The sequence below is a fragment of the Sphaerodactylus townsendi genome, linkage group LG06 (assembly GCF_021028975.2).
Source record: "Sphaerodactylus townsendi isolate TG3544 linkage group LG06, MPM_Stown_v2.3, whole genome shotgun sequence".
Taxonomy (NCBI): Eukaryota; Metazoa; Chordata; class Lepidosauria; order Squamata; family Sphaerodactylidae; genus Sphaerodactylus; species Sphaerodactylus townsendi.
The window spans coordinates 116,459,582-116,485,037 of NC_059430.1; the positions used below are offsets into that span (position 1 = coordinate 116,459,582).

At 45.7% G+C, this 25,456-nt stretch overlaps 1 protein-coding gene across 2 annotated transcripts; it reads left to right on the top strand.

Annotated features, from left to right (window-relative positions):
* The first annotated feature begins 1,434 nt into the window (after positions 1 to 1,434).
* Positions 1,435 to 23,653, top strand: LOC125434138 (sushi, nidogen and EGF-like domain-containing protein 1). 2 transcript variants are annotated; one of them, XM_048499132.1, is made up of 7 exons: positions 1,438 to 1,583; positions 3,591 to 3,626; positions 6,696 to 6,826; positions 8,385 to 8,666; positions 10,553 to 10,690; positions 17,306 to 17,513; positions 23,498 to 23,653. In XM_048499132.1, exons 1-6 carry the CDS (start codon positions 1,547 to 1,549, stop codon positions 17,477 to 17,479), a joined length of 798 nt encoding a protein of 265 aa, XP_048355089.1. In that variant the 5' UTR covers positions 1,438 to 1,546; the 3' UTR covers positions 17,480 to 17,513; positions 23,498 to 23,653. The 2 variants fall into 2 exon arrangements, with proteins under 2 accessions (XP_048355090.1, XP_048355089.1); XM_048499133.1 differs by lacking the exon at positions 17,306 to 17,513 and having other exon boundaries at positions 1,435 to 1,583.
* The last annotated feature ends 1,803 nt before the right edge of the window (positions 23,654 to 25,456 follow it).

A 25,456-nucleotide genomic window follows, 5' to 3' on the forward strand; every position in this document is an offset into this window, starting at 1 on the left:
GGGCACGATGGGGGCTTGGCCGGGTATTCCAGGGGCGGGGCATTCCTGGGTGGGGCTGTGACAAGGATGCAGCCGCTGCACCGGTCCTTGGGCGGGAAACGAATGCACGCAGGCACAGGCTGCCACGCACGCCAGTGCACCTCCTGCTAGACTGCTTCAAGTTCTGCGCGCTACTGCTGAGAGGAGAGGCGTAACTAAGGCAAAAATCACGTGGCAAAATCACCAATTAGTAACCCACTCTCAGCACACACAAATAATTAGTAACCTACTCTCGGGAACCTGTGAGAACCTGCTGGATCCCACGTTGGTCCTGAGGACATCTTGGGGCAAAAGCTGTGCGGAGTTCCTCTTCAATATGCCTTTTTTGTGTTCTCAGAACATTTTATTTGTGATGTGCAGAATGGACCAGTGTTAGATTAGAACCTGTAGTACCCTGGTTCATTAACTGATATGTTTGTATAGAGTATTCATTTTAACTGTACACCACCCTGGCCCCTTTGGGGATGGGCAAAGTAGAAATATATTTTTTTAAAAAAATGCATATTTTAACTGTTTGTTACCCTGAGCAAGACTCCAATTGGGAAAGGACGAGATAAAAATCAAGCAAACAAACAAAGGCTATGACTCTGCTCCACACATTTCTTCGGGATCTTTTTTATCGCTTTCCTCAGTCTTGCCATTTTATTTATTTTTTCCTTCATTTTATGCCCGGCTTTTCTTGCCAGTGGGGGATCCAAAGAGGCTCACGACAATCTCCTTTTCTCTATTTTGTCCTCAAGGTAACCCTGTGAGATAGGTTGGGCCGAGTGTATATGATTAGTTCCAGTTAGCTTCCACGGCAGAGTGGGAATTTGAACCTGGATCTGCCAGATCCTAGCCCAACACCTTAACAACGACTCCGTTCCAGGTGGCTGTTGAATCCCACAAGTAGATGAGCCAGCCACTCTCTAAAGCTCCATCAAGCAACAACTTTTCTTTCAAGTCCCATATCCTCAGCAAAGATGGTCCTGAAACACTTTTTACCTGGCCTCACCTCTGGCTGCTACCTGATTCTCCCTCCCCTTCCCCTCCCCTCTGCTCTCCCTCTCCTTTTGTTCCGTACCCACATGCGATCTCACCACCCATCATTATCTTGTTGATCGAGTGTGAACTGTGTACCGTCTAGGCGGGGACCACGTCACTGCGACATTCAGAAGGCTGTGAATGGTGTTGATGTATTGATCACACAGGGGAACATTCCCCCGCCTCGCTCTGATTCATCCCAGGAGGATGCCCGGCCCAGTCTATTGTGGCACTGACCCGTTTCTCAAGACGAGGTATGTGAAGAAAGTCAGTCGGATTAGAATGATGGAATGGACTGACATTTGGCTGAGGCCTCCCCCTCCTCCCCAATCCTTTATGAGAACTGTTTGCTGTGCTTCTGCAAAGCTAGGTGTGGGAGGGTAGCATAAATATCAATTTTCCCATACATGTTTTCTGGATGGATAAGAGGTGTGGGAAGTCTCACACATACACAAACACACAGTAGTCCAAACCAGCCGCCAGGATGGAAACGTTTTGTGCCTTCCTTCTGCTGGTAGTGGGTAAGAGAAATCGGGCCTTTGGCTTAGAACATTTTCTCTATCAAGCAGATCAAACCTGGGTTTAGCTTTCATTTAAGACTGATGAATCTTAATATAAAACTTATTCTTATTTGTTTGGATGATGTTCACCCCCTCTCCCCCCTTTTTCTCATTTTACATAGCGCTACACCAGTATGGTATAGTCGTGGCTAAGAGCAGGTGGATTCTAATCTGGAGAACCAAGTTTGATTCCCCACTCCTCCATGTGAGCAGTGGACTCTAATCTAGTGGATCAGGTTTGTTTCCCTGTTCCTCCACATTAAGCCTGCTGGGTGACCTTGGGCCAGTCACAGTTCTCTCAGAACTATCTCTGCCCCACCTACCTCACAAGATATCTGTTGTGGGGAGAGGAAGGGAAGGAGTTTGTAAGCCACCTTGAGACTCCTTGCAGGAGAGAAAAGTGGGATATAAATTTATTTATCTGGTTCTGGTGGGTTTTCCGGGCTGTGTGGCTGTGGTCTGATGAATCTTATTTCTAATATTTCTCCTGCATCTGTGGCTGGCATCTTCAGAGGTGTATCACAGAGAAAAGTCTATTACACACTGTGTATAAGTATAAGTAAGAATAAGATTCACCAGACTATGGCCACATAGCCCGGAAAACCCACCAGAACCAGTTGAATCCGGCCATGAAAGCCTTCGACAAAATTCATGTATGTTCTTATACTTCTTATTTATTTCTGGATTTAGTTTTCCTTTCTTTTTCTCTTTCCTTTCTTTTTTCTCTTCCCTCTGGTTAAGTGGTTTTATGGGAGGGAAAGGTTATTTGGTAGTGTTCAATATCGTATAGTTTAAAAAACTGAATTGTTGAAAGACTGATGGTTTTCAGCTGTCTTTAACTGGTGAAAGGACACTTGGCCTGAAAGAACTCTTTAATTTGCCAAAAGAAAGTGGACTCTAATCTGGAGAGCCGGGTTTGATTCCCCACCCCCTCCAAATGAATGGTAGACTCTAACCTGGTGTTTGTGTGTGAAAGCGAGAAAATTACGTTTGAAATAAATTTGATAGATTTCTAAATGAAGATGATTGAATCTTTGACTGGAGCAAATGATATCAGAGAATGGGGTAACAAGTGCTGCAGTTATGGAAAGCTCTCGACCTAGGGGATGGAAATCCCATACTGTACCAAATAATATGCAACTTTGCTCATTCCTGCAATGATTGGCTAGCCTAGTCTTAATTGGCGTCTTCTGCTGCTGAAGATTTTGCTGCTAAAAGGATTGCAGGAGGAAGTGGATGAGCTGACGTATTCTGAATCGACAATCTGGACATTAAACAAAGCACCGACAAGGAGCGACCAGATGTCAGAGTTCTTATCCTTGCCGTTTTAACCAGAACATCATCATTTGGTTTTTGCTTCTCCCTTGTGCAAATTGACCCTGGGATTCTTTTAATGTTGCATGGTTGCCTTTCTCTTTGCACCCAATGGTTCCTGTAAAAGGCATCTATGTTTTTCAACATTGTGTGTTGCCAAATCAACTTTGTGTATTTACTACTATGTTCATACCCTAGCTTTCCCATGTGGCTCAAGGCAACAAGTTACAAGCGCAGAACCAATGGATCTGCAAAACCAACAGGGAAAAGCAGAGAATTGAAACTGTTAAGGCACAGGAAACATTTGCTCATCCCTAGCAACAAATGGGTGTGTTTAGTGCTTTTACGGCAGTGCCCAAAGGGAAACTCTCAAGGGGGAGGAATACAAGCAAAATGCATTCTCCCCTGCTTGCATTTCCTGTTGGACATTGTAAGGCCAGTACTAGAAGTAGAAATTGGAAGCATCTGCAGATCTCTTTGCTGGTACTTCCTATAACATCCAAAGCCACACAATCCTTCTGTGATTGTTAGAATCAATGGGCTCACCAGCAGCTTCTGACATTAAATAAATAGCTAACAACTGTACAGGAGTATTTGTGAGGGGAGTGCACATCTGTTTTTAGGCCTGATAGTCTGTTTGTTATTGTTTTTCAGGATCAGCAGTAACTTCTGCAGTGCAGAACTCCAAAGGTAACATGTGGTTTGTGAGAACTCACTTTGGGCAGGGATGGTCTTACCTGTGGAGCAGGTTGGGTAGTAGTGCAGGGCTCTATGCTGATGGGGGTGATAGAAAATAGGGCTGGAAAATCGAGCCAAGTCAGAGGGCAGGCTATAGTGTATTTTTGAAATGGCGTGCATTGTGAAAATTGGACACTCTATTCCTGTTTGGAAAGGGAATAAAGGGAAAGCATCCTTGACTTTTGCCCAGGGATGTGGATTTCCTTAGGACCAAAGAACCATGTCATGCTTATAAGACAGGAGTGGGTAGAGCTGTCTCTTAAGAAAGGTTATCCTAGGAAAAGCTCCTAATCACCATCCAGATGTGGATGCCGACTATAGTTTTTTAATATATATATATCCATTTGCTGTGTACAAAAATGATGATGTTCCGTAGATTTTAATGAGGGGAGCATTGGTTGCTGGCGATCACTCTTGATATACCAAAACATCTGCAGCCATTAATGATTATTGATTTGGCACAATTCAACACACAGAATTTACAGTGGTCTTTTCCTCATTTTATTTTTACTAGCTTCTAAGTTGCTGTTTCTTAGGGTGGGGACTCAGGAGTCAATTACATATGATTTTCTCCCTCTAGAGCAGGGGTAGGGAACCTGCGGCTCTCCAGATGTTCAGGAACTACAATTCCCATCAGCCCCTACCATCATCATGCTGGCAGGGGATTATGGGAACTGTAGTCCATAACATCTGGAGGGGCGCAAGTTTGACACCTGTGCTCTAGAGGTCAGTGTGTTATAAACCACTGTTGATTTAAACTGCAAGTTTTTATGCAAAACATATACAGAACTGAAACCCCACCTCCCTCAAGAACCAGGAACTTTGAACCAAGACAATTAAGAATGAGAAATGTGCCAGTAATGTCCTCGAAAACAATAGAGGAATGGAAAAGAAAATTAGTAAAATTTATTTGGAATGGAAAAAGATCAAGAATAAATTATTTAACATTAATAGATGAAAAAGAAAGAGGAGGGCTAAAATTATTGGACATACAGACATATTATGAAACAAATTTGTTGGTCTGGATTACAAATTGGATTTTTCTAAAAAATCGTAAGATACTAACTTTGGAGGGATATGATCTAGTGAAAGGCTGGCATGGATATTTATGGCCAGTAGGAGAAGGAAAAGATATTAAATCCTTTCAAAACCACTATGTGAGGAAAATATTATGGAATATATGGGTAAAATACAAAAGAAGACTGTATCAGAATGTACCCAGGTGGGTTTCGAGGGCAGAAGCACTGCAAATAAAAGAATATAATATGGATTGGAACTGGCCTACATATGAGGATACATTGAAAATTACAAATAAAGAAATGGAATTTAAAAAGAGAGAGGAAATTTTGAATAAAGGAAATATATGCCATTGGTATACATATCATCAAATGTATGAGGTATTTAAAAAGGATAGAGTAATTTGGATATTCCAAACAAGAATAATGAATTTGATGATTTGATTAAAAGAGGAAGCAAGAAACTAATTAGTAGAATATATAAAATGTTATTAAGGTTTAGAACTGAACAAAACAAAGTTAAAGAAGTGATGATAAACTGGTCATTCGATTTAAAGAAAAATATAACGTTAAATGAGTGGGGGAACATTTGGAGGCAACAGAATACATTTACATTATCTACAAATTTGAAAGAAAATTTCATAGAGGTGCATAATAGGTGGTATTACACACCAGTGTGACTATCAAGAATGGATAGTAAAAAGGAAGATCTATGCTGAAAATGTAGGAAAAGGAAAGGTTCCTTTATCCACATGTGGTGGAGTTGTAAACGTATTAAAAATATTGGAAGAAAATAGCAATTCAGATGGGAAAGGTACTGAAGACAAAAGTACTGTTAAAACCAGAAACCCTTTTGTTGGGATTGACTAAAGACAGAAAAATATTAAGGAATGATATTCTTTTTTCTTTATATGATAATGGTGGCTCGAATCAAAATTGCTAAATGTTGGAAAAAGAAAGAAGTATCATCTGTGAGAAATTGGGAAGAAAAACTGCAAGAAACAATGAATTTGGATTTATTAACCTGGAGGCTGAAAGACAATATTGAGAGATTTGAAGAAATTTGGAAGCCATTTAAACAATATTATAAATTATAGTATCTTTTTAAGAATTAGGAAATGGAATGTTTAGAGCTATAGGGACAGGAGTAATAACTTCTGAGAAAAAGGTTTTTTTTCCGCCATGCGACTCCATGTTTTACTTTTTAGAGAGAATAGAATTATAATAAGGAGTAAAATGTAGATGAAAGTCTAGTTTACTATATGTATAAATGGAGAGAAACATGTAAATGTGGAGGGGGAAGGTTCTTTTTTTAGTTATCTAAAATAGTACAGAAGTTAATAAACAAAGAGAAAGGAGGCATATATTTTTTCTTTTTTGAAGTTAACTAATTTATTGAATGAAATAAGTTTTGTATTGATTACTGAAATGTATATAAATTGTCTGTTTATTTCTAAAATTGTATTTGAAATTCTTAATAAATTACTTTAAAAAAGAGAATGCGAAAAAGCCCAAGGACTATGGGTTAGTGCAGAGGCATAGCTCCAAGGGGACGGGGGGGGGGGGCAACGCACTGGACGAGCACCTCTGTGGGGTGTAGCGAGGGTGTTCCAGGAGTTTGGGGCATTCCAGGGGCATTCTGGGGTGGGATGGGGGCTTTCCAGGGCAGGACGGGGTGGAGGACACACCAGTACACCGGGCACTTTTCCCCCTTGCTACGCCTCTGGGTCATTGATCTTGCACATGATCTGCAGAAGACTGTCACCAGCGTTCTAAGTTATCTGATTCCAGATTATTTAAGATTCACGACACTTTGGTAAAAGCAGGTCCATGGCCAAATATTCAGCCTCTTAGCAATGCCATTTCCTAAGGTGGGAAGTGAGCCCTGAATGTAGCATTTGGTAGTGGTTGACTGTGAGAGTGGAGAAGTTAGGACTTGGCCTGATGTACCTAGTTGCTGATCTGGACTGTTTGAGAATAATCATGGTGTTCTCTCCTACTCTAGATTCCTTATTGTATCCTTATGGAACAGACCAAGGTGACCGGAAGAACCCCAAGCTAGATGATGGGACATCACCAGAAATTCCTATATCAGAGCCCTTCACCTTCTATGGCAAGCCATACTACTCTCTCTATGTACGTAATACCTGGCCAGACTGAACGGGTTTGTCTTGTTTCTCTCACAAAAGTGGAAATGGCAAAAAAAGAAGAAGCTTTGCCTACCTTCTCACCCCTCTTTCACTCGTCATACATCTCATCAGCCTACTCAGGAACCAATCAATTTAGAGTGCTAGGTAGAAATGTTTTCCGTACAAATTAATAAGTGTGTGAATGTGTTTTATTTATTTATTTATTTTTTATTTATTTCTCAGTCTTATAGACCGCCCAACCCCCGAAGGGCTGTTGAGCAGTGATCTGGCGTGACATTTCATCTGACAAACCAAATGGGACATATAACCACATACGCAGTCTAGGAGAAGCCCCAGCAAACTTAACTTGCTTTTCTCTGCATGGTTTCCTTTCTACAGCATGCATTTTGATAAATGCAGAGCAAAAAAAGTGGAAGACTACTCAGCAACATTTTCTGGATCCATACAAAGATAGTCAGGAAGCTAGGATATATTTTTCACTGCTATCAGTTTCATAGGCTTTGATTGTAATGGTTCCTGCAAAAAATTTCTGGGAGCTATAATTTAATGTTGTACTGAAACTCCTTCCTTCCTTCCTTCCTTCCTTCCTTCCTTCCTTCCTTCCTTCCTTCCTTCCTTCCTTCCTTCCTTCCTTCCTTCCTTCCTTCCTTCCTTCCTTCCTTCCTTCCTTCTGAAAGTACCATAACTTAAATTTCTTACCAGTCTCCTTTGGAGGAAAAGTACCATGCAAGTCACTTTCTTACTAGTACCCTGGGACTGGCCCATATCAACTTATTTTAATCCCTAGAGATTCCTTCACAGAACCACAACTTCCAGGGTTCTCTTGAAAGCGGGAATAACAGTTAAACAAACTGATGTCTCCTTGTTGAGTGGACCCATCCTCTATGATCTCATCTAAACTGGACCAGCCGCCCCATAGGTAGTCATAAACCTGTTCTTTCTTGCAACTTACCAGGTGCTTAATAAAGCATTTTTCCTGGTCCTCTCACTCCCATCCCAGACAAAGATGATAATAAATGGTCTAGTTTAGGCCTTTCTTCCTGACCTGTCTTCCTTTTGAAGCTAATTCACTTTGCTTCTCCTTCCTTCCTTCCTTCCTTCCTTCCTTCCTTCCTTCCTTCCTTCCTTCCTTCCTTCCTTCCTTCCTTCCTTTGCTATCCTTCCCTTTGGCCTTCCTTCCTTCCTTCCTTCCTTCCTTCCTTCCTTCCTTCCTTCCTTCCTCTCCCTCTTCCTTTCCTTCCCTTCCCATTCATTCATCTATATCTTATCTATCTATCTATCTATCTATCTATCTATCTTCAGCCTAGCCTTCCTTCCTTCCTTCTATCTATCTATCTATCTCTCTATCTATCTATCTTTCTATCTGTCTATCTATCTGTCTATCTATCTATCTATCTATCTATCCTCTATCTATCTATCTATCTATCTATCTATCTATCTATCTATCTATCTATCTATCTATCTATCTATCTATCTATCTATCTATCTATCATTTGATTTAAACTCACACATTCACCTCTTGTTCTTCTGACACCTTCCTGCAGGTAAACAACAATGGTGTTGTCTCCTTTGGAGTGAACGTCTCACAGTACACCCCTGATCCTTTCCCTCTAGAGGGTGGTTGGCCCTTTGTGGCACCATATTGGGGTGATGTTGACAATCGGATGGGCGGGGATGTCTTCTGGAGACAGACTCAGGATCCAGCCATCCTTAGCCGTTGCACTGCAGATATCAACCAATACTTCCCCAAAATCCCTTTCCAAGCTATCTGGGCCTTCATTGCTACCTGGGACCATGTAGCTTACTTTGGATCTGCTTCAAAGAAGGTAAGCCTCTCATGCTTCAAAGAAGGCAAGCCTCCATGGTGCCCTGTGATTGTTCTGTCAGCTTCACAGAACCACCTTCATGAGTGATTCTGATACAAGTGCAAATTAACCAAGGGCTTTTGTCGTAGTCTGATTATACACTGATGTTCTTCCCCGCAGTGAGCGTATGTTTCCTGCGGGGCAGAGGCTCTAGTACTGACACCATTAGAGTTGCTTCACCAGCACTTTGCAACAGTGGTTTCCCTCTCACTGTAGGGTTTCCTTCCTTCAATGTCTTTGCGGTCAAAAGGCTTAGTATTAAAAAATTCTTCCTAATGTCCCATTGGAACCGTTCTGCTTGGATTTGTACCCATTATTGTGAGTCCCACTTTCTGCTGTCAACAAGAACAGCTTCAACATCACACCTTTGCTGACAGCAGTCCCATATTCCAGTCCCTGTAGACTCCTGCTGGCTGCTAGCTAGCCTACTACAAAGTTTGGGAAAGGGAGAGAGCTCTGTAGAGATGTGATGCCATATAATCTGGCCCCTGAACCTGCCATTCCTTTCAGGAGAACTAATCTCTGTAAATCTGAATTCAGTTATAATCCTGGAGGAACTGCAGGCCCGGCCTTGAGGTTGGTAACCCTATGCAGGACAGTATCTCCCCAACTCTGTTGTAGTGGCAGGTCTGATTCCTATGAGTTCTGTGTGACCCTGGGTTGGCTTTTGGAAGCCAACCCATAGCAGGTATTTCCCAGAGTCTTAGCTGGGCCAGAGTGCGCCTGATTTGCACTCTGTGTTTTTCGCCCCTGCCCCCCCCCTGCCCCCTTACCTTAATGCAGGTTGGAGAAGTGGCGTGTTCCCTGCAGGCTGAAAACAACCTGGTGGGAACTACACTTCCCATGAGACCCTGGGGGCTTGCAAGGTCTCCTGGGAAGTGTAGTTGGTTCCACTCAGGCCGTTATACAACCTAGAGGGAAGCTGAGCCTGCTTCTCCCAACCACTACGATAGAAGCCTGTAAGAGAAGAAGAACGAGAGAAGATGTGTGTGGGGGGCACCACTGTAAGTGTGTGTGGGGGGCACCACAGGGGGGCAGGAGAGGAAGAAGGGGGTGATTTCCTGCCCCACCACCAGCCACACGCCCAGTGCAAGGCGCACCCGCTGGTCCCCTGGTAGCTCCGCCTCTGGTATTTTCACAGTTACGGTGAATAACGCAACCATTATAATGCAACACACTGGACACAGTGTGTAACAGAATTCCCTCTGTGATACACCTCTGAAGATGCCAGCCACAGATGCAGGCAAAACATTAGGAACAAGATCCACTAGACCACGGCCACATAGCCCGGAGAACCTACCACAACCAATGCAACCATTGATGCTTGTCAACCTAATCCAGATACCACTAAAATGAATCAAGTACTGATTGACAGCCAGTCATGGGCAAACTTTTCATGGTTGCTTGACATTGGGAGGAGGACACTTTGCGCTGGCTCAGAGGTTCTCTCTTCTTGTCACAGTCCAGCACTAGCACTGAAAATGGGTTGAGCAGAACTGGAGTCTTCTCTCAGCCTCCTAAAGGTTCTTCAGTGAGGCAACCCACAGAAAAGGGAATTCTTAGTGATATTCTTAATGTTCACTGCTCTTTGAGAGTTACTTTATACAAATATATTAAAAACTACGTATTTGGTTAATCCCTTCTATTGTGATGCTGTAGACCAGGGATCTCTGAGCTATGACCCTCCAGATGTTCATGGACTATGATTTCCATCAGCTCTGCCAATTGGCAGTGAACATCTGGAGGGCCATATTTTGGAGACCCCTGCTGTAGACAGAGCTGATGAAAAGATACGTCTATTCCTTGATAGATGGTCCAGTCAATGCTCTCTTCTCCTCCTTCTGTAGGTCAACACCTTCCAAGCTGTCTTGACCACTAATGGAAACATAGCCTTTATCTTGCTGAACTATGCTGATATCCAGTGGACCACAGGCCGAGCAAGTGGGGGGGATGCGAAGACTGGCCTTGGAGGAACCCCGGCACAGGTGTTTATGAATTGATCTTGTATAATAGCAAATGCGATGAAGGTGGGGAAGTTCTGAACATGTTTCCAGCTTTAGAGGGATATCAACATCTCAAGTCAAGGGTCCCCAACCTTTTTGAGCTGGCGGACACCTTTGTACTTGTGACCAAGAATGGATGGTGCATGCAACCATGAAATGGCTGCCACGGGAGGTGGCGCAAACCACAAAATGGCTGCCACCAGGAGTCAGTACTAGCCACAAAACCTCAAACAGTGATGCTTTGCATAACTCTCATAGCAAATCCTCAACATTTCAGGCAGAAGCTCTGTTGAACAGCATGCCTTATCCTGTTCAAAAATATTGTCTTGTACAGAAACAGCTTATCTTTGGTCATGCAGGGCAGATTCTTGTGTTGTGGCAACCTAAGGACCTTGTAAAAAAAATCTGCACAGCCAATCAGGTCTTCAGTGGCCTATTGGAAGCCTCACTGGGCAAAATCGCCACTGAATTAAGTACCTAAAGGTCAAGAATAAATTCACATATAGGCCCTACAAATTCCATTATGAAAATTATATAAATAAAAAGAATAGACCAATAAATCCAGTTTCCAATCCTGATCAAATGTGTTTTAACCAACTGGCTAATGTAGGCTATCGAAGGCCCTGTTTGTATTGTTTTTAGATGGCGAGAGATACTCTCTCACAGACAGACAGGCAGGCAGGCAGGTATAGATAGATAGGTAGATAGGTAGATAGGTAGGTAAGAACATAAGAACATAAGAACATAAGAACAAGCCAGCTGGATCAGACCAGAGTCCATCTAGTCCAGCTCTCTGCTACTCGCAGTGGCCCACCAGGTGCCTTTGGGAGTTCACATGTAGGATGTGAAAGCAATGGCCTTCTGTGGCTGTTGCTCCCGAGCACCTGGACTGTTAAGGCATTTGCAATCTCAGATCAAGAAGAGGGATCAAGATTGGTAGCCATATAAATGCGACTTCTCCCTCCATAAATCTGTCCAGCCAGGCCCTTTTAAGACAAAGCGTATCAGGTTAGCGTGGCCATCACCACCTCCTGTGGCAAGCATCTATTCCAAACACCAATCACCGTTAGCGTTGAAGGAAAGTGTTTCCTTTTATTGAGTTCTAACAATTCTTTCCCCAGCGATTTTCAATGGAATGCCCCCCCTGGTTCTACGTATTGTGAGAAAGAGAGAAAAATTTCTCTCTGTCAACATTTTCTACCCATGCATAATTTTATAGACTTCCAATCCATTATCCCCCCCTCAGACGTCTCCTCTCTCCAAACTAAAAAAAAAAAGGGGTCCCAAAGCTGCAGCCTTTCCTCATTAAAGGGAAGGTGCTGCAGTCCCCTCAATCATCCTCGTCGCCGCTTCTCTGCACTTTTTTCTATCTCTTCAATATCCCCTTTTTTGAGATGTGGCTGACCAGGACTAGACTCTGAGTACTCCAAGAATGCGGTGCAGCACCACAGCTTTATATAAGGGCATGACAATCTTTGCAGTTTATTCTCAGATTTCCTTTTCCTAATTATCTGTCCCAGGCATAGAGTTTGCCTTTTTCACAGGCTGCCATACATTGAGTTGACATTCCCATGGAACTATCAACTAAGGCGCCTTAAATCCCTTTCCCTGGTCTGTGACTGATAGCACTGACCCCTGTAGCATGTGTATGGTGAAGTTTGGATTTTTTGCCCGCCTATATAGTTGCATCCACTTTGCGTTTTGCTACATTGAACTGCATTTGCCATTTCTTAGCCCACTCACCCTAATTTATCAAGGTCCGCTTGGAGCTCCTCATATGAAATCCTTTGTGGTTCTCACCACCCTACATAGTGGGTTATCATCTACCAAACTTGGTGGGTGGAGTAGGTGGAGGTAGATGGGTGGAGTAGGTGGGTAGGTGGAGTGGGTAGGTAGGTAGGTAGGTAGGTAGGGGGGTAGGTAGGTAGGTAGGTAGGTAGGTAGGTAGGTAGGTAGGTAGGTAGGTAGGTAGGTAGGTAGGTGGGTGGGTGGGTGGGTGGGTGGGTGGGTGGATGGGTGGGTGGATGGATGGATGGATGGATGGATGGATGGATGGATGGATGGATGGATGGATGGATGGATGGATGGATGGATGGATGGATGGATGGATGGATGGATGGATGGATGGATGGATGGATGGATGGATGGATGGATGGATGGATGGATGGATGGATTTTTAGCCCTGTATGTACATTTATTCTTGACCTTTAGGTACTTAATTCTGTTGTTTTAAAGTTAAGGTTTTTCCCCCCTCTTTTGTTTGTTCAAAATCTCCCCTGACCACACCCACTTTCCAAAAATACTTAGTCTGTTTCCAGAATGTGTTGGCAGCACATTGGGGACCCCCCGCCGACAGGTAAATAAAATAGAGTGATCTGTGGCCCTTGATGCAATTCTGAAATCAATCAGGTGCAACTTTATAAAGCTATCGGGGCAAAGGCGCATTTAATGAATAAAAAGTTAAATCAGGCAACAAAAAATGCCACATTACCCGCCCAATTACTATTGGCATCCGGTTCCTTTGGCTCAAAGGCATCATATAACAGAGTAACTCCCGAAACTTCAGGTTCAGTACCGCTTGAAAATTATTGATAACAATAGAATTGAGTGAACTGTACTGCATTTAAAAACAAACAACCCTAAAAACACGGAATACTAAATTATGTACACAGAGCTTGCAAGCTCAGTGGAATTGCAAGTCAGATGAAACGATCGAATAATGAAAGATGCTCTGTCAAATCCGTGCCACTTTTTCTGGGAGATTTACTGAAACCAACACAGCCGGTTGTGATATCCATCGCTGGAAGAGTTCTCATCAACAAAACTGCTTTTGATTGATGGGTTCTGGAAGGGAATCATAAGACTTTCATGGTCAGATTTTTTTCCCCCCCCACATTCTGAATTTGGTAACGTGTCATCTATAATTTACGATCGCGCCTGCTTTGTAAATGAAGAAGCGTACGGAGGGGGTGATAATCCAGTCTCTGCTTGGAGGGTAATAAATTTGGATTCGGAGATCTGGACCAAGCTGTGATGAATGACTCAGCAATCATGTGTGCCCTGAGTGACATAAGCCGGATCAGAAGATAAATGTTATCCAGTCAGTGGATTGACTTTTGAAAGAGTAAGCCCTATTGATCGGAAAGGAACCTGGGATATCAATGCACGTCTCACATTTTCCCTGAACTATTCTACCATTATGGAAACCGTGGCCACACCACAAATTGCAAATCTTTTTTTCCTGACTAATAAAAGAGGGCTACCCTGACCTGGATGACCCAGGCTAACTCAATCTCAGAAGAAGAAGAAGAAGAAGAAGAAGAAGAAGAAGAAGAAGAAGAAGAAGAAGAAGAAGAAGAAGAAGAAGAAGAAGAAGAAGAAGAAGAAGAAGAAGAAGAAGAAGAAGAAGAAGAAGAAGAAGAAGAAGAAAGGAAGAGAGAAGGAGAAGAAGAAGAAGAAGAGAGAAGGGGAGGAGGAGGGAGGAGGGAGGGAGGGAGGAGGGAGGGAGGAGGGAGGAGGAGGGAGGAGGGAGGAGGAGGAGGGAGGAGTTTGGATTTATACCCCGCCTTTCTCTCCTGCAGGAGACTCAAAGGGGTTTACAATCTCCTTGCCCTTCCCCCTTCACAACAAACACCCTGTGAGGGAGGTGGGGCTGAGAGAGCTCCAAGAAGCTGTGACTAGCCCAAGGTCACCCAGCTGGCGTGTGTGGGAGTGTAGAGGCTAATCTGAATTCCCCAGATAAGCCTCCACAGCTCAGGCGGCAGAGCTGGGAATCAAACCCGGTTCCTCCAGATTAGATACATGAGCTCTTAACCTCCTACGCTACTGCTGCTCCATTAGATGCCCCTGAGAAACTTGGAAGATACCCCTTCTCTGTCCCTAGCACTTGTCATGAAACATACATACTTCTGAGAACATGCCTTGCAAACAGCAGGCATTAATAGATGGCAGAGCTAGGATCTAAGACAGAATCATGAATTGCTGCCAGAAATTGAAATGGAATAATATGATCTGGAGCAGAAGTTGTCAACCATTTCTTTAAATGAGAGTAATGAGAATTTCTTCTGAGTAACAGAAAGAGCTCTGAGTTGGATGGCCCAGGCTAGCATGGTCTTGTCAGAAGCTACACAGAGTCAGAAGCTACGCAGAGTCAGCCCTTGTTAGTACTTGGATGGGAAATCACCAAGAAGAAGAAGAAGAAGAAGAAGAAGAAGAAGAAGAAGAAGAAGAAGAGAAGAGAGAGAGAAGAAGAAGGAGGAGGGAGGAGGAGGGAGAAGAAGAGGAGGAAGAGGAGGGAAGAAGAAGAGAGAGGGAGGAAGAAAGAGAAGAGAGAAGAAGAAGGGAAGAAGAGAGGGAAGAGGAGGAAGAGGAAGAGGAGAGAGGAAGAAGAAAGAGAAGAGGAGAGAGGAGAGAAGAAGAGAGAAGAAGAAGAGGAAGAAAGAGAGAGAAGAGAGAAAGAAGAAGAAGAGGAGGAAGAGGAGGAAGAAGAAGAAGAGGAGGAAGAAGAAGAGGAAGAAGAAGAAGAAGAATGAGAAGAAGAAGAAGAGGAAGAAGAGGAAGAAGAAGAAGAAGAAGAAGAAGAAGAAGAATGAGAAGAAGAAGAAGATGAAGAAGAAGAGGAGGAGGAGGAGGAGGAGGAGGAGGAGTTTGGATTTATACCCCGCCTTTCTCTCCTGTAAGGAGACTCAAGGCCGCTTACAAATTCCTGTCTCTTCCTCTCTCCACAACAGACACCTTGTGAGGTAGGTAGGGCTGAGAGAGTTCCAAAGAACTGTGACTAGCCCAAGGTCACCCAGCAGGCTTCATGTGGAGGAGCAGGGAAACAAATCCAGTTCACCAGATAAGAGTCCGCCACTCACGTGGAGGAGTGGGGAATCAAACTTCAGATTAGAGTCTGCTGCTCTTATCCACTACACCACGCTGGCTCTCTGTGTCCATGGCTGCTTCACAGAGCCAGGCAATGGCAGACAGCCTCTGTTTCTCTCTTGCCTGAAAAGCCCTACAAGGTCTCCATAAGCTGACTCTGACTTGACGGCACTTTACGCACCCAAAGGAAGACTATTTGCAGTGCACTGCTGAGTGGAGTTCCACCTCGCCAAGCCTGATTTCAAGCCACTTTGAAGGATGTAACTCCAGTTAGGATGGGTCTGTGTAGTCCTGTTGTGCCGTATAATACTCTCTACTAATACACATGCTCAAAACAGCAAAAATTGGGGAAATAACATGCTATGGCATGCTGTGGCAAACCTGATAAAGGCTCTTTCCATGCAGCCAAGGGAGAGAGCCTGCATCAGCATTAATCATGCCGATGCAGGCTCTGGGGCCATTTGCACAAACGGCCCCATGGGCTGCGCAGCTGTTGGAGCAGTCTCTGCACAGCTGCGCAGCCCCCTTGCCTCCTGCTGGCAGCTGTCGCTCTGCTGTCGCTCTGAGGTGGCCAGGGAACACGCCCCCATGGCCAGAGCGATGGCTGCAGCTATGGAGGCCATGGGGCGTGTCCCCTGGGCTCCTCCGAGTGACGGCAGCCAACAGGAGGTAAGGAGGAGTTTGGGGCCAGAAAGGGGAATATGCCGGCTTCCACCTGCTGCCGTTCGCATGGCAGCGGATGGAAGCTGGCATTTGCAGAAAAACTCGCTCCCCGAGTGAGTTTTGAAAACACCGTTTTGGCAGAAACAGAGCGCCGCTGCATCGATTTGGCAGCGGCGCCTGTTCGAAGGGTCCCCGCCAAAACAGTGTTTTACCAGGCTGAAGTCGTTGCTTTCTGCCCGTTTGGAAAGGGGGGTACCTGTGTCTACTAAGACACAGGTACCAAATCTTAGCAACTTGCACTGAGAACTTTCAGTCCATCTTTTCTGTGAGGATATTTGCCACCTGTGCCTGTTGTAAAGGGTTGTTCTCTTCCTGCAAAGCCAAATCTAATCTCCACTGAATAAGGAGGGGATGTGGTAGAAAGAACGGTCAAGTCAGGTCACAGCTGACTTATGTGAATCCTGTAGTGTTTTCAGGGTTTCAAGAGACAAGCAGAGGTGGTTTGCCATGACCTGCTGCTGTGTATCAGCCTTGGACTTCCCTGGTGTTCTCCCATCTAAGTGCTAACCAAGGCCGATTCTGTTCAGCTTCCAACGAGACTGGGCTCAATTGGGGCACCCAAGACAGGGCATAGAAAGGGGGTTAGGCAATGTAAAAAGGTGACACATTCCAAAGCTAACAAAGACCATGACAAAATACAAGGTTTTCTAGGCTATGGTACTGGATAATAGAAGAAGAAGAAGAAGAGTTTGGATTTATATCCCCCCCTTTCTCTCCTGCAGGAGACTCAAAGGGACTTACAATCTCCTTGCCCTTCCCCCCTCACAACAAACACCCTGTGAGGAAGGTGGGGCTGAGAGAGCTCCAAGAAGCTGTGACTAGCCCAAGGTCACCCAGCTGGCATGTGTGGGAGTGTACAGGCTAATCTGAATTCCCCAGATAAGCCTCCACAGCTCAGGCAGCAGAGCTGGGAATCAAACCCGCTTCCTCCAGATTAGATACACGAGCTCTTAACCTCCTATGCCACTGCTGCTCCTACATAATTGCCTCCCTCTTTCTCCATCCCAGGCTGGATTTGACAGTGGAGACAAAGTTAATTACTACAACATCCCTTCTTCCCGCACACCGGAGGTCCTCAATATTGGGGGAACCACCAACGTGGGAGTGCCGGGGCGATGGGTCTTCCAGGTAGATGAATTTGTGGCGGACGCCACCACGGAGAGCACCGATTGTTTGCTGTGAGCACATGGGACGCCAAGGCCACACCTTCCTGCAGGTACCTATGAGGGAGATAATTGGCAGGTTTCCAAGCCCCCCACTGTTGAGTGAAGAACTGAGTGTCTTGCACATTTTGTACATTGTAACTGGGACTGGGGAGGGGAGGGGAGGTGGGAGAACCTGCAGTGAGGAGGCCCAGAGCAGGCTGGGTGGGGTGGGGGATCGATGGGCAGAAAATCAAAACACCCACATTTCCTCTTTATTAGAAGAGGCGTTTGAATTTATACCCCGCCTTTCTTTCCTGTAAGGAAACTCAAGGCAGCCTACAATCTCCTTTCCTTTCCTCTTCCCACAACAGACACCTTGTGAGGTAGGCGGAGCTGAGAGAGCGCAGAGAGAGCTGTGATTTGCCCAAGGTCACTCAGCAGGTCTCATGTGTAGTAGCATGACAATAAATTCAGTTGTCTAGATTAGAGTCTGCCACTCATGTGGAGGAGGGAGGAACTGAACCCACTTCTCCAGACTACAGTTCACCACTCTTCACCACGACGCCATGTTGGCTCTAGTACTAGATGCGTTGAGTGATATAGCACTTGACCTTTTGCTCTCCCAGGTCAGTCCCTGTTCCTTTTCCCCTGAAACCTCACATTCATTTCTCAATCCACAGGCACTTCTCAGCTCCATCTACCCTTTGTCTCAAGTGTCCAGCCCAATAGCTGGAACCCTCCCAGCTGCCAACAGCGTTGCCAACCTCCATGGGGACCTGGAGATCTCCTGTTGTAGGAATGGATCTCCAGACAACCAAGATTTATTTCCTTGGGGGAAACTGTTGCTTTGGAGGGTAGACTCTACAGCATCGTACCCTTCCTGCTGAGGTCTCAGATCCTGCCCTCCCCAGACTCCACCCCCCAAATCTCTAGATATTTCCAAACCCAGAGTTGGCAATGCTAGCTGCCAATCATTGTTGGGTTGCCAGGATGAGTGGGTAAGGGTGCCAGATCCACATGGGGAAACCCTTGGAGATTTGGAGATGGAGCCTGGGGAGGAGAGGGACTTCAGTGGGGTACAATACCATAGAGCTCGTCCATCCCCCAAGCATCCATTTCCTCCAGGAGAACTGATCTCTGTAGTCTGGAGATAAGCTGCAATTACATGGGATCCCGGGTCCTACCTGGAGGCTCCCATCCCTAAATCACATGTTAGCTCTAATGGGGCCCCTTTCTCAGGCACAGCACAGCTGCATCTCATCAGGGACAGAGCAAGGGGGAACTTCCCCCGGGGCACGCACACGCCGTGTGCCCCTGCCATGACATCATCCGCCCGTGCCCTGGAATACCCCTGGAATGCCCTGCCACACCTCCAGAAAGTTCTGGCCCTGGCCATGCTCCACCACACTGTGTGCTCGGGGTATTGCGCCCCACTTAGCCCCGTTGGCGCTACGCCTCTGCATCTCATGCTAAAAACATCTGCCTTACTGTTGGTGTACCAGGCCATTTCCTCACCCTCCTTCTGACTTCTCAGGCTTTCAGCCACGCATTTCTGCCTCTGTTGTTTCTGTTGGTCTCCAGAGTGGTCCCCATCCCTTGTCGATGTCACATGCAGAAAAAGAAGAAAAAGAGTTTGGATTTATACCCCGCCTTTCTCTCCTGTAAGGAAACTCAAGGCAGCTTACAAACTCTTTTCCCCTCCTCTTCCCACAACAGACACCTTGTGAAGTGGGTGGGGCTGAGAGAGTTCCCAAGAACTGTGACTAGCCCAAGGTCACCCAACAGGCTTCATGTGGAGGAGCGGGGAAACAAATCCAGTTCACCAGATAAGAGACCACCACTCATGTGGAACAGTGGGGAATCAAACCCAGTTCTCCAGATCAGAGTCCACTCCTTTTAACCACTATACCACGCTGGCAAAGAAATATGGAAGGCCTGCCTTCTAAACCAGTGGTTCCCAACATAGGGTAGGCATGCCCCCAAGGGGACATGCCAGAGCATTTGTGGGTACCTGAATAAAATTGCATAAAGGGGTTGCTAATGTAGGTTTAGGGAAGTGGGTTATGATGGAGTATGTGAGTAAAAAAAGGTTGGGAACCACTGTATTGTCGAAGGCTTTCACGGCCGGATTCAACTGGTGGCTGTGGGTTTTCCAGGCTGTGTGGCCGTGGTCTGGTAGATCTTGTACCAGTGTGTAACAGACTTCCCTCTGTGATACACCTCTGAAGATGCCAGCCACGGATGCAGACGAAACATTAGGAACAAGATCTACCAGACCACGGCCACACAGCCTGGAAAACCCACCACAACCAGTTGAGAACCACTGTTCTAAACCAATGGATTAAAAAAAATAACAATAATTAAATTGAAATAGCTGTATTTAGGGAAAGAGGTGGGGCCCAGTGGTTTTGCATGCAGAAGATCCCCAGCCAGGTTATGATCTTCAGTGCTGGGAAAAGGCTTTCCTGTTCCTGGGACTCCAGAGATACAAAAACAACACAAAGCTATACCTTTATACTACATGTCCTGCAATCCAAAACACTTTAAAGGATAAGTAACCATTCATATATATTAAGAAAATAGTTCATATATATGAATGGTTACTTATTCTTTAAAGTGTTTTTGGACTGCAGGACATATGATTTACATTTCATCATCTTTACCGCCCCATTGTTGATGTGGGACTCCGGAGAGCCACGGTCAGGCAGAAAACGCTGATCTAAGTGGACCAACCATCTGACTCAGCTAAAGGCAGCTTCTTGTGTTGAAGCTAATCTATTCTTACTCGGCGTAAGTCCACTGGGAAGGTAGTTCTGTAAAAATCAATGAAATATATGCAAGAACGGTATTTGATGTGTCCTAAACATTTCAGAAACGTCATTTCTCCACTTTGCATAAGTTTGACTTGGATTTCTGTTTTGTCTGATTTATTCTGGCTTTGCTGCTCGTTGGGGAGAGGGGGCTCTTTTGAAATTGCCCCAGGCATTGCCTGCATACTTTCCAGCCTATCTCACAACCGTGAGAGAGAGAGAGAGAGAGAGAGAGAGAGAGAGAGAGAGAGAGAGAGAGAGAGAGATTTGCTTCCTTGGTTTTTAAAATGAAAGCTGACCTTTCCAGAAGCTGTGTTCTTCCTCGTCTCCTGCAGACTCATATCATACACATAGCCTCAAATCCACGTGTTTGGCTGTAGCATGTTGCAGATCAAGCTATAAGCTTGTAATGAATTCATCCTCTGATATCCAAATGGGGGCAAGAACATTTCGGGTGCCAAAGCAGGACTGTCAATCTTCCCATTTTCTGGTTCTGGTGGGTTTTCCGGGCTGTGTGGCCGTGGTCTGGTGGATCTTGTTCCTAGAAGCAGCAGTGGCATAGGAGGTTAAGAGCTCGTGTGTCTAATCTGGAGGAACCGGGTTTGATTCTCTGCTCTGCTGCCTGAGCTGTGGAGGCTTATCTGGGGAATTCAGATTAGCCTCTACACTCCCACACACGCCAGCTGGGTGACCTTGGGCTAGTCACAGCTTCTTGGAGCTCTCTCAGCCCCACCTACCTCACAGGGTGTTTGTTGTGAGGGGGGAAGGGCAAGGAGATTGTAAGTCCCTTTGAGTCTCCTGCAGGAGAGAAAGGGGGGATATAAATCCAAACTCCTCCTCTTCTTCTTCTTCTTCTTCTTCTTCTTCTTCTTCTTCTTCTTCTTCTTCTTCTTCTTCTTCTTCTTCTTCTTCTTCTTCTTCTTCTTCTTCTTCTTCTTCTTCTTCTTCTTCTTCTTCTTCTTCTTCTTCTTCTTCTTCTTCTTCTTCTTCTTCTTCTTCTTCTTCTTCTTCTAATGTTTTGCCTGCATCTGTGGCTGGCATCTTCAGAGGTGTATCACAGAGGGAAGTTTGTTACACACTGGTACAAGATCTACCAGACCACAGCCACACAGCCCAGAAAGCCCACAACCACCAGTTGAATTCAGCCTCTGAAGATGCCAGCCACAGATGCAGGCGAAACGTTAGGAACAAGATCAACCAGACCACGGCCACACAGCCCAGAAAACCCACCAGAACCAGTTGAATCCAGCCGTGAAAACCTTCAACAATGCATTTCCCATTTTCTGTTCCCTCCCATTACGTTCCCTGTCAAAGACTTAACCCAGCCTTTGGGGTGGTAGCACTTCTGAGCACCATGGGCTCAGAACCAGAAACTCCAAGACGCAAGAAACTATTTAAAAAATGTATTGGGAAAAAAAGGTGCTCAAATAACAAACTCATATTACAGTGATCCACACAAAGATGCATATGGTGGGTATCTCTATGCTGGGGATCATTAGAAAAGGAATTGATAATAAAACTGCAAAGATTGTCGTGTCTCTTATATATAAAAGCAGTGGATGCATTAATTCGCATAAATTGGGAGTACTGTGTCCAGTTCTGGTCGCCGCATCTCAAAAAGGATATTGAGGAGATAGAAAAAGTGCAGAGAAGGGCAACAAGGATGATTGAGGGACTGGAGCACCTTCCCTATGAGGAGAGGCTGCAGCGTTTGGGACTCTTTAGTTTGGAGAGGAGACGGCTGAGGGGGGATGTGATTGAAGTCTATAAAATTATGCCTGGGGTAGAAAATGTTGACAGAGAGAAATTTTTCTCTCTTTCTCACAATACTAAAACCAGGGGGCATACATTGAAAAATGCTGGGGGAAAAGAAATTCGGACTAAAAAAGGAAACACTTCTTCACGCAACGTGTGATTGGTGTTTGGAATATGTCTGCCACAGGAGGTGGTGATGGCCACTAACTTGGATAGCTTTAAAAGGGGCTTGGACAGATTTACTGGAGGGAGAAGTCGATTTTATGGCTACCAATCTTGCCAGTCCTCCTCCTTGATCTGAGAGAGATTGCAAATGCCTCAACAGATCAGGTGATCGGGAGCAACAGCCGCAGAAGGCCATTGCGTTCACATCCTACATATGAGCTCCCCAAGGCACCTGGTGGGCCACTGCGAGTAGCAGAGAGCTGGACTAGATGGACTTTGGTCTGATCCAGCTGGCTTGTTCTTATGTTCTTATGTTCTTATGTTCTTATGGTACACAGGGGTGTATCTAGGGGAAATGTAGCCCAGTGCAAAATCTGAGTTTTCCACCCTCGCTGCCCCCCATATGGTTTTCCCCCTCCCTGCCTTTCCCCGCCATGACCAAACAACATTTTTTTTGCACCAGGTCATCTCACCCGGGGGAAGAAGGAGGGGTGTGGTGGTAATTTTCCACCCCTCACGTGACTAAATGGCTTCAGCCCGGGGACATTTGACCTTATGTCCCCCTGGGCATTACGCCCTGGTTACACAGAAAAACAACCAAAGCTAGCTTCTACATACCACAGTGAACTCTTGCAAGCAGAAGGTACTAGGTATCTTGAGTACATGTGCAGAGTCCAGTAGTGTTGCGTGCGGAACAGCGTGTAAATGGAAAAGGGATAAGGAAGGGATATCAGATAACAGTATAGATACTAATTTATGGTTTTTGCTGACCGCAGCAAGTGACCAGTAAATGACCAATGAAGGCACACTTTAATTGGAGCTTTCTGGACCTCATTTAACTATGCATGAGTTCTCCCCTCCCATACAAAATGAAACTTTCTCCATCATTCTCAGAGCAACTAGTTGCAGCCAGATTCCAACTCAACAAGAATGAGATTGCCATGCTAGCAGAGGATACAGTCACTGTAAATAGATAAACTCTGGTAACTTATGAGAGGAGACAAAGGATTTTCCTAGACTCTTCTTAGCTTTCAAAACAGACTCTCTCTTGACATCCCTGCCCTTTCCCCGGTTGTTGCAAAGATGAAAGGGAAAGGTCAAAAAGAAGGAGTTTCAACCCAGTGTCCCTGTACTGCTGTTTTTGAATTCCAAACCACACTGGGAAGTCTAGGAAGCAGATCTCATGCGGGGTTTGTCCAACTGAGTTTCAACCATGGTTAATGGGTGTGGGAAAACAGGTAACCAATTAGGCATTTGGAAAGCTGGAACACCTGCCAAGATGCCCTCTGCCTTACATTTCGGACTTTACTGTCTCTTTTCTCCAGGTGAGATCTCTTCCAATGTCCGGGACCTCCTTCTCTCCATCTACCAGGACTGGATGAACTCAGACCTTGAGGATAAAGCATTTGACACTCCCTACAGACACAAAGTCTTTTTAATTCCTAGTCAACGGTAGCATAGCAATAAAGACTGGGCTCACATTTCTGCTTTCCGTTGTCTATTACTTGGGCACGTTTCTGTTTTCCATTGTCTATTACTCGGGGAATAGGAACTGTCAGGGGAAGCCAAGGGATAAATGCATGGCAGCAGGTTGGATTCTGCCTGCTTTTTGCTAACAGAAATAAGAGAAAAGCCCCCTTTTGGCCACCAGAAAGAGGACTAGTTTGGGTTTACACCCTGCCTTTCTCTCCTGTAAGGAGAAACAAGGTGGCTTACAAACTCCTTTCCCTCCCTCTCCCCACAACAGACATCTTGTGAGGCAGGTGGGGCTGAGAGAGTCCTGAGAGAACTGTGACTAGCCCAAGGTCAGCCAGCAGACTTCATATGTAGAAGCAGGGGAAGAAATCCAATTCCCCAGATATGAGTCCGCCGTTTATGGGGAGGTGTGGGGAATTAAACCTGATTCTCCAGATCAGAAGGCACTGCTTGTAATCACTACACCACACTGCCTATGCCAGGGATTGTGGGATCCACAAGGACAAAACTTCTGCAGGACAAGGTTAAAAGTTATGGAGAAGAGAAAATTGAGGGGAAAGCTGGTAGGATTCAATCCTAACCCTTGAGCCCCACGTTCACTTGTCATTCTCTTTGCAGCAAACAAGATCACTTCTAGCATGCTATTAATTTGGGGAGGGAGGGGTGGCATGCAAGGGAAGAGAAGGGAGGGAGGGAGTAAGGGGTGGCATGCAAGGGAGGGGGAGGGGCCTCAGCATCTGAACATGGCCCACCCACCCTAGCGGAGGGAGAGGGAGGAGAGGGAAGGGTAGGAGGGGCATGCAAGGGAAGAGGAGGGAGGGAGTAAGGGGTGACATGCAAGGGAAGGGGAGGGGCCTCGGCATCTGAACATGGCCCACCCACCCTAGCGGAGAGAGAGGGAGGGGAGGGAAGGGTAGGAGGGGCATGCAAGGGAAGGGGAGGGAGGGAGGGAGGAAGGGGTGACATGCAAGGGAGGGGGAGGGGCCTCAGCATCTGAACATGGCCCACCCACCCTAGCAGAGGGAGAGGGAGGAGAGGGAAGGGTAGGAGTGGCATGCAAGGGAAGGGGAGGGAGGGAGGGGAGGGAGGGAGTAAGGGGTGGCATGCAAGGGAAGGGGAGGGAGGGGAGGGAGTAAGGGGTGGCATGCAAGGGAGGGGGAGGGGCCCAGCATCTGGACATGGCCCACCCACCCTAGCGGAGGGAAGGAGAGGAGTGGCATGCAAGGGGAGGGGAGGGAGGGGAGGGGGGAATGTGCGTAATAGTTAATTTATGAATGGGAGAAATGAGGAAGGCACATTCTCCTGACTGCTGATGCATAACCCAATAATAAGGAAAAGATACTCTATAGATACTCAGAGTGCTCTTTCTCGGGACTGCTTCCAGGCATACCGACTGGGATTGCCTCTTCTTGCTCTTCCAGCAGGGCTGCTTTGCCTTTAACAGTCGGCTAAAATCTTTATATATCTGCTGAATCGCTTTGTGGCTGCTCTTTGTTTGAAAGCCACTGGTGAGCTAATATTGACATTGCAGAGCGTGGAAGGATTACCAGGATGTATAATTGCTGTGCGAAGCCTGGAGACATGCTTTAGAACACAAATATCAGCCAGCCCTGTCAAGTTTGATGCCAGGCAGAGGAGAAATTCACTTTAGCTGCCGCTTCTGCCCCCCAGTGGCTGCGCTGGGCTTCTGCATCCAGATTTCCCTTTATCTCTACCTACCAACGACTCCACATTTGGCTTAGAAGTGAAATTTTGGGACTCTCACACAAACAGAACATTGAAAGATCTTGAAGGTCGAATCCCCACTT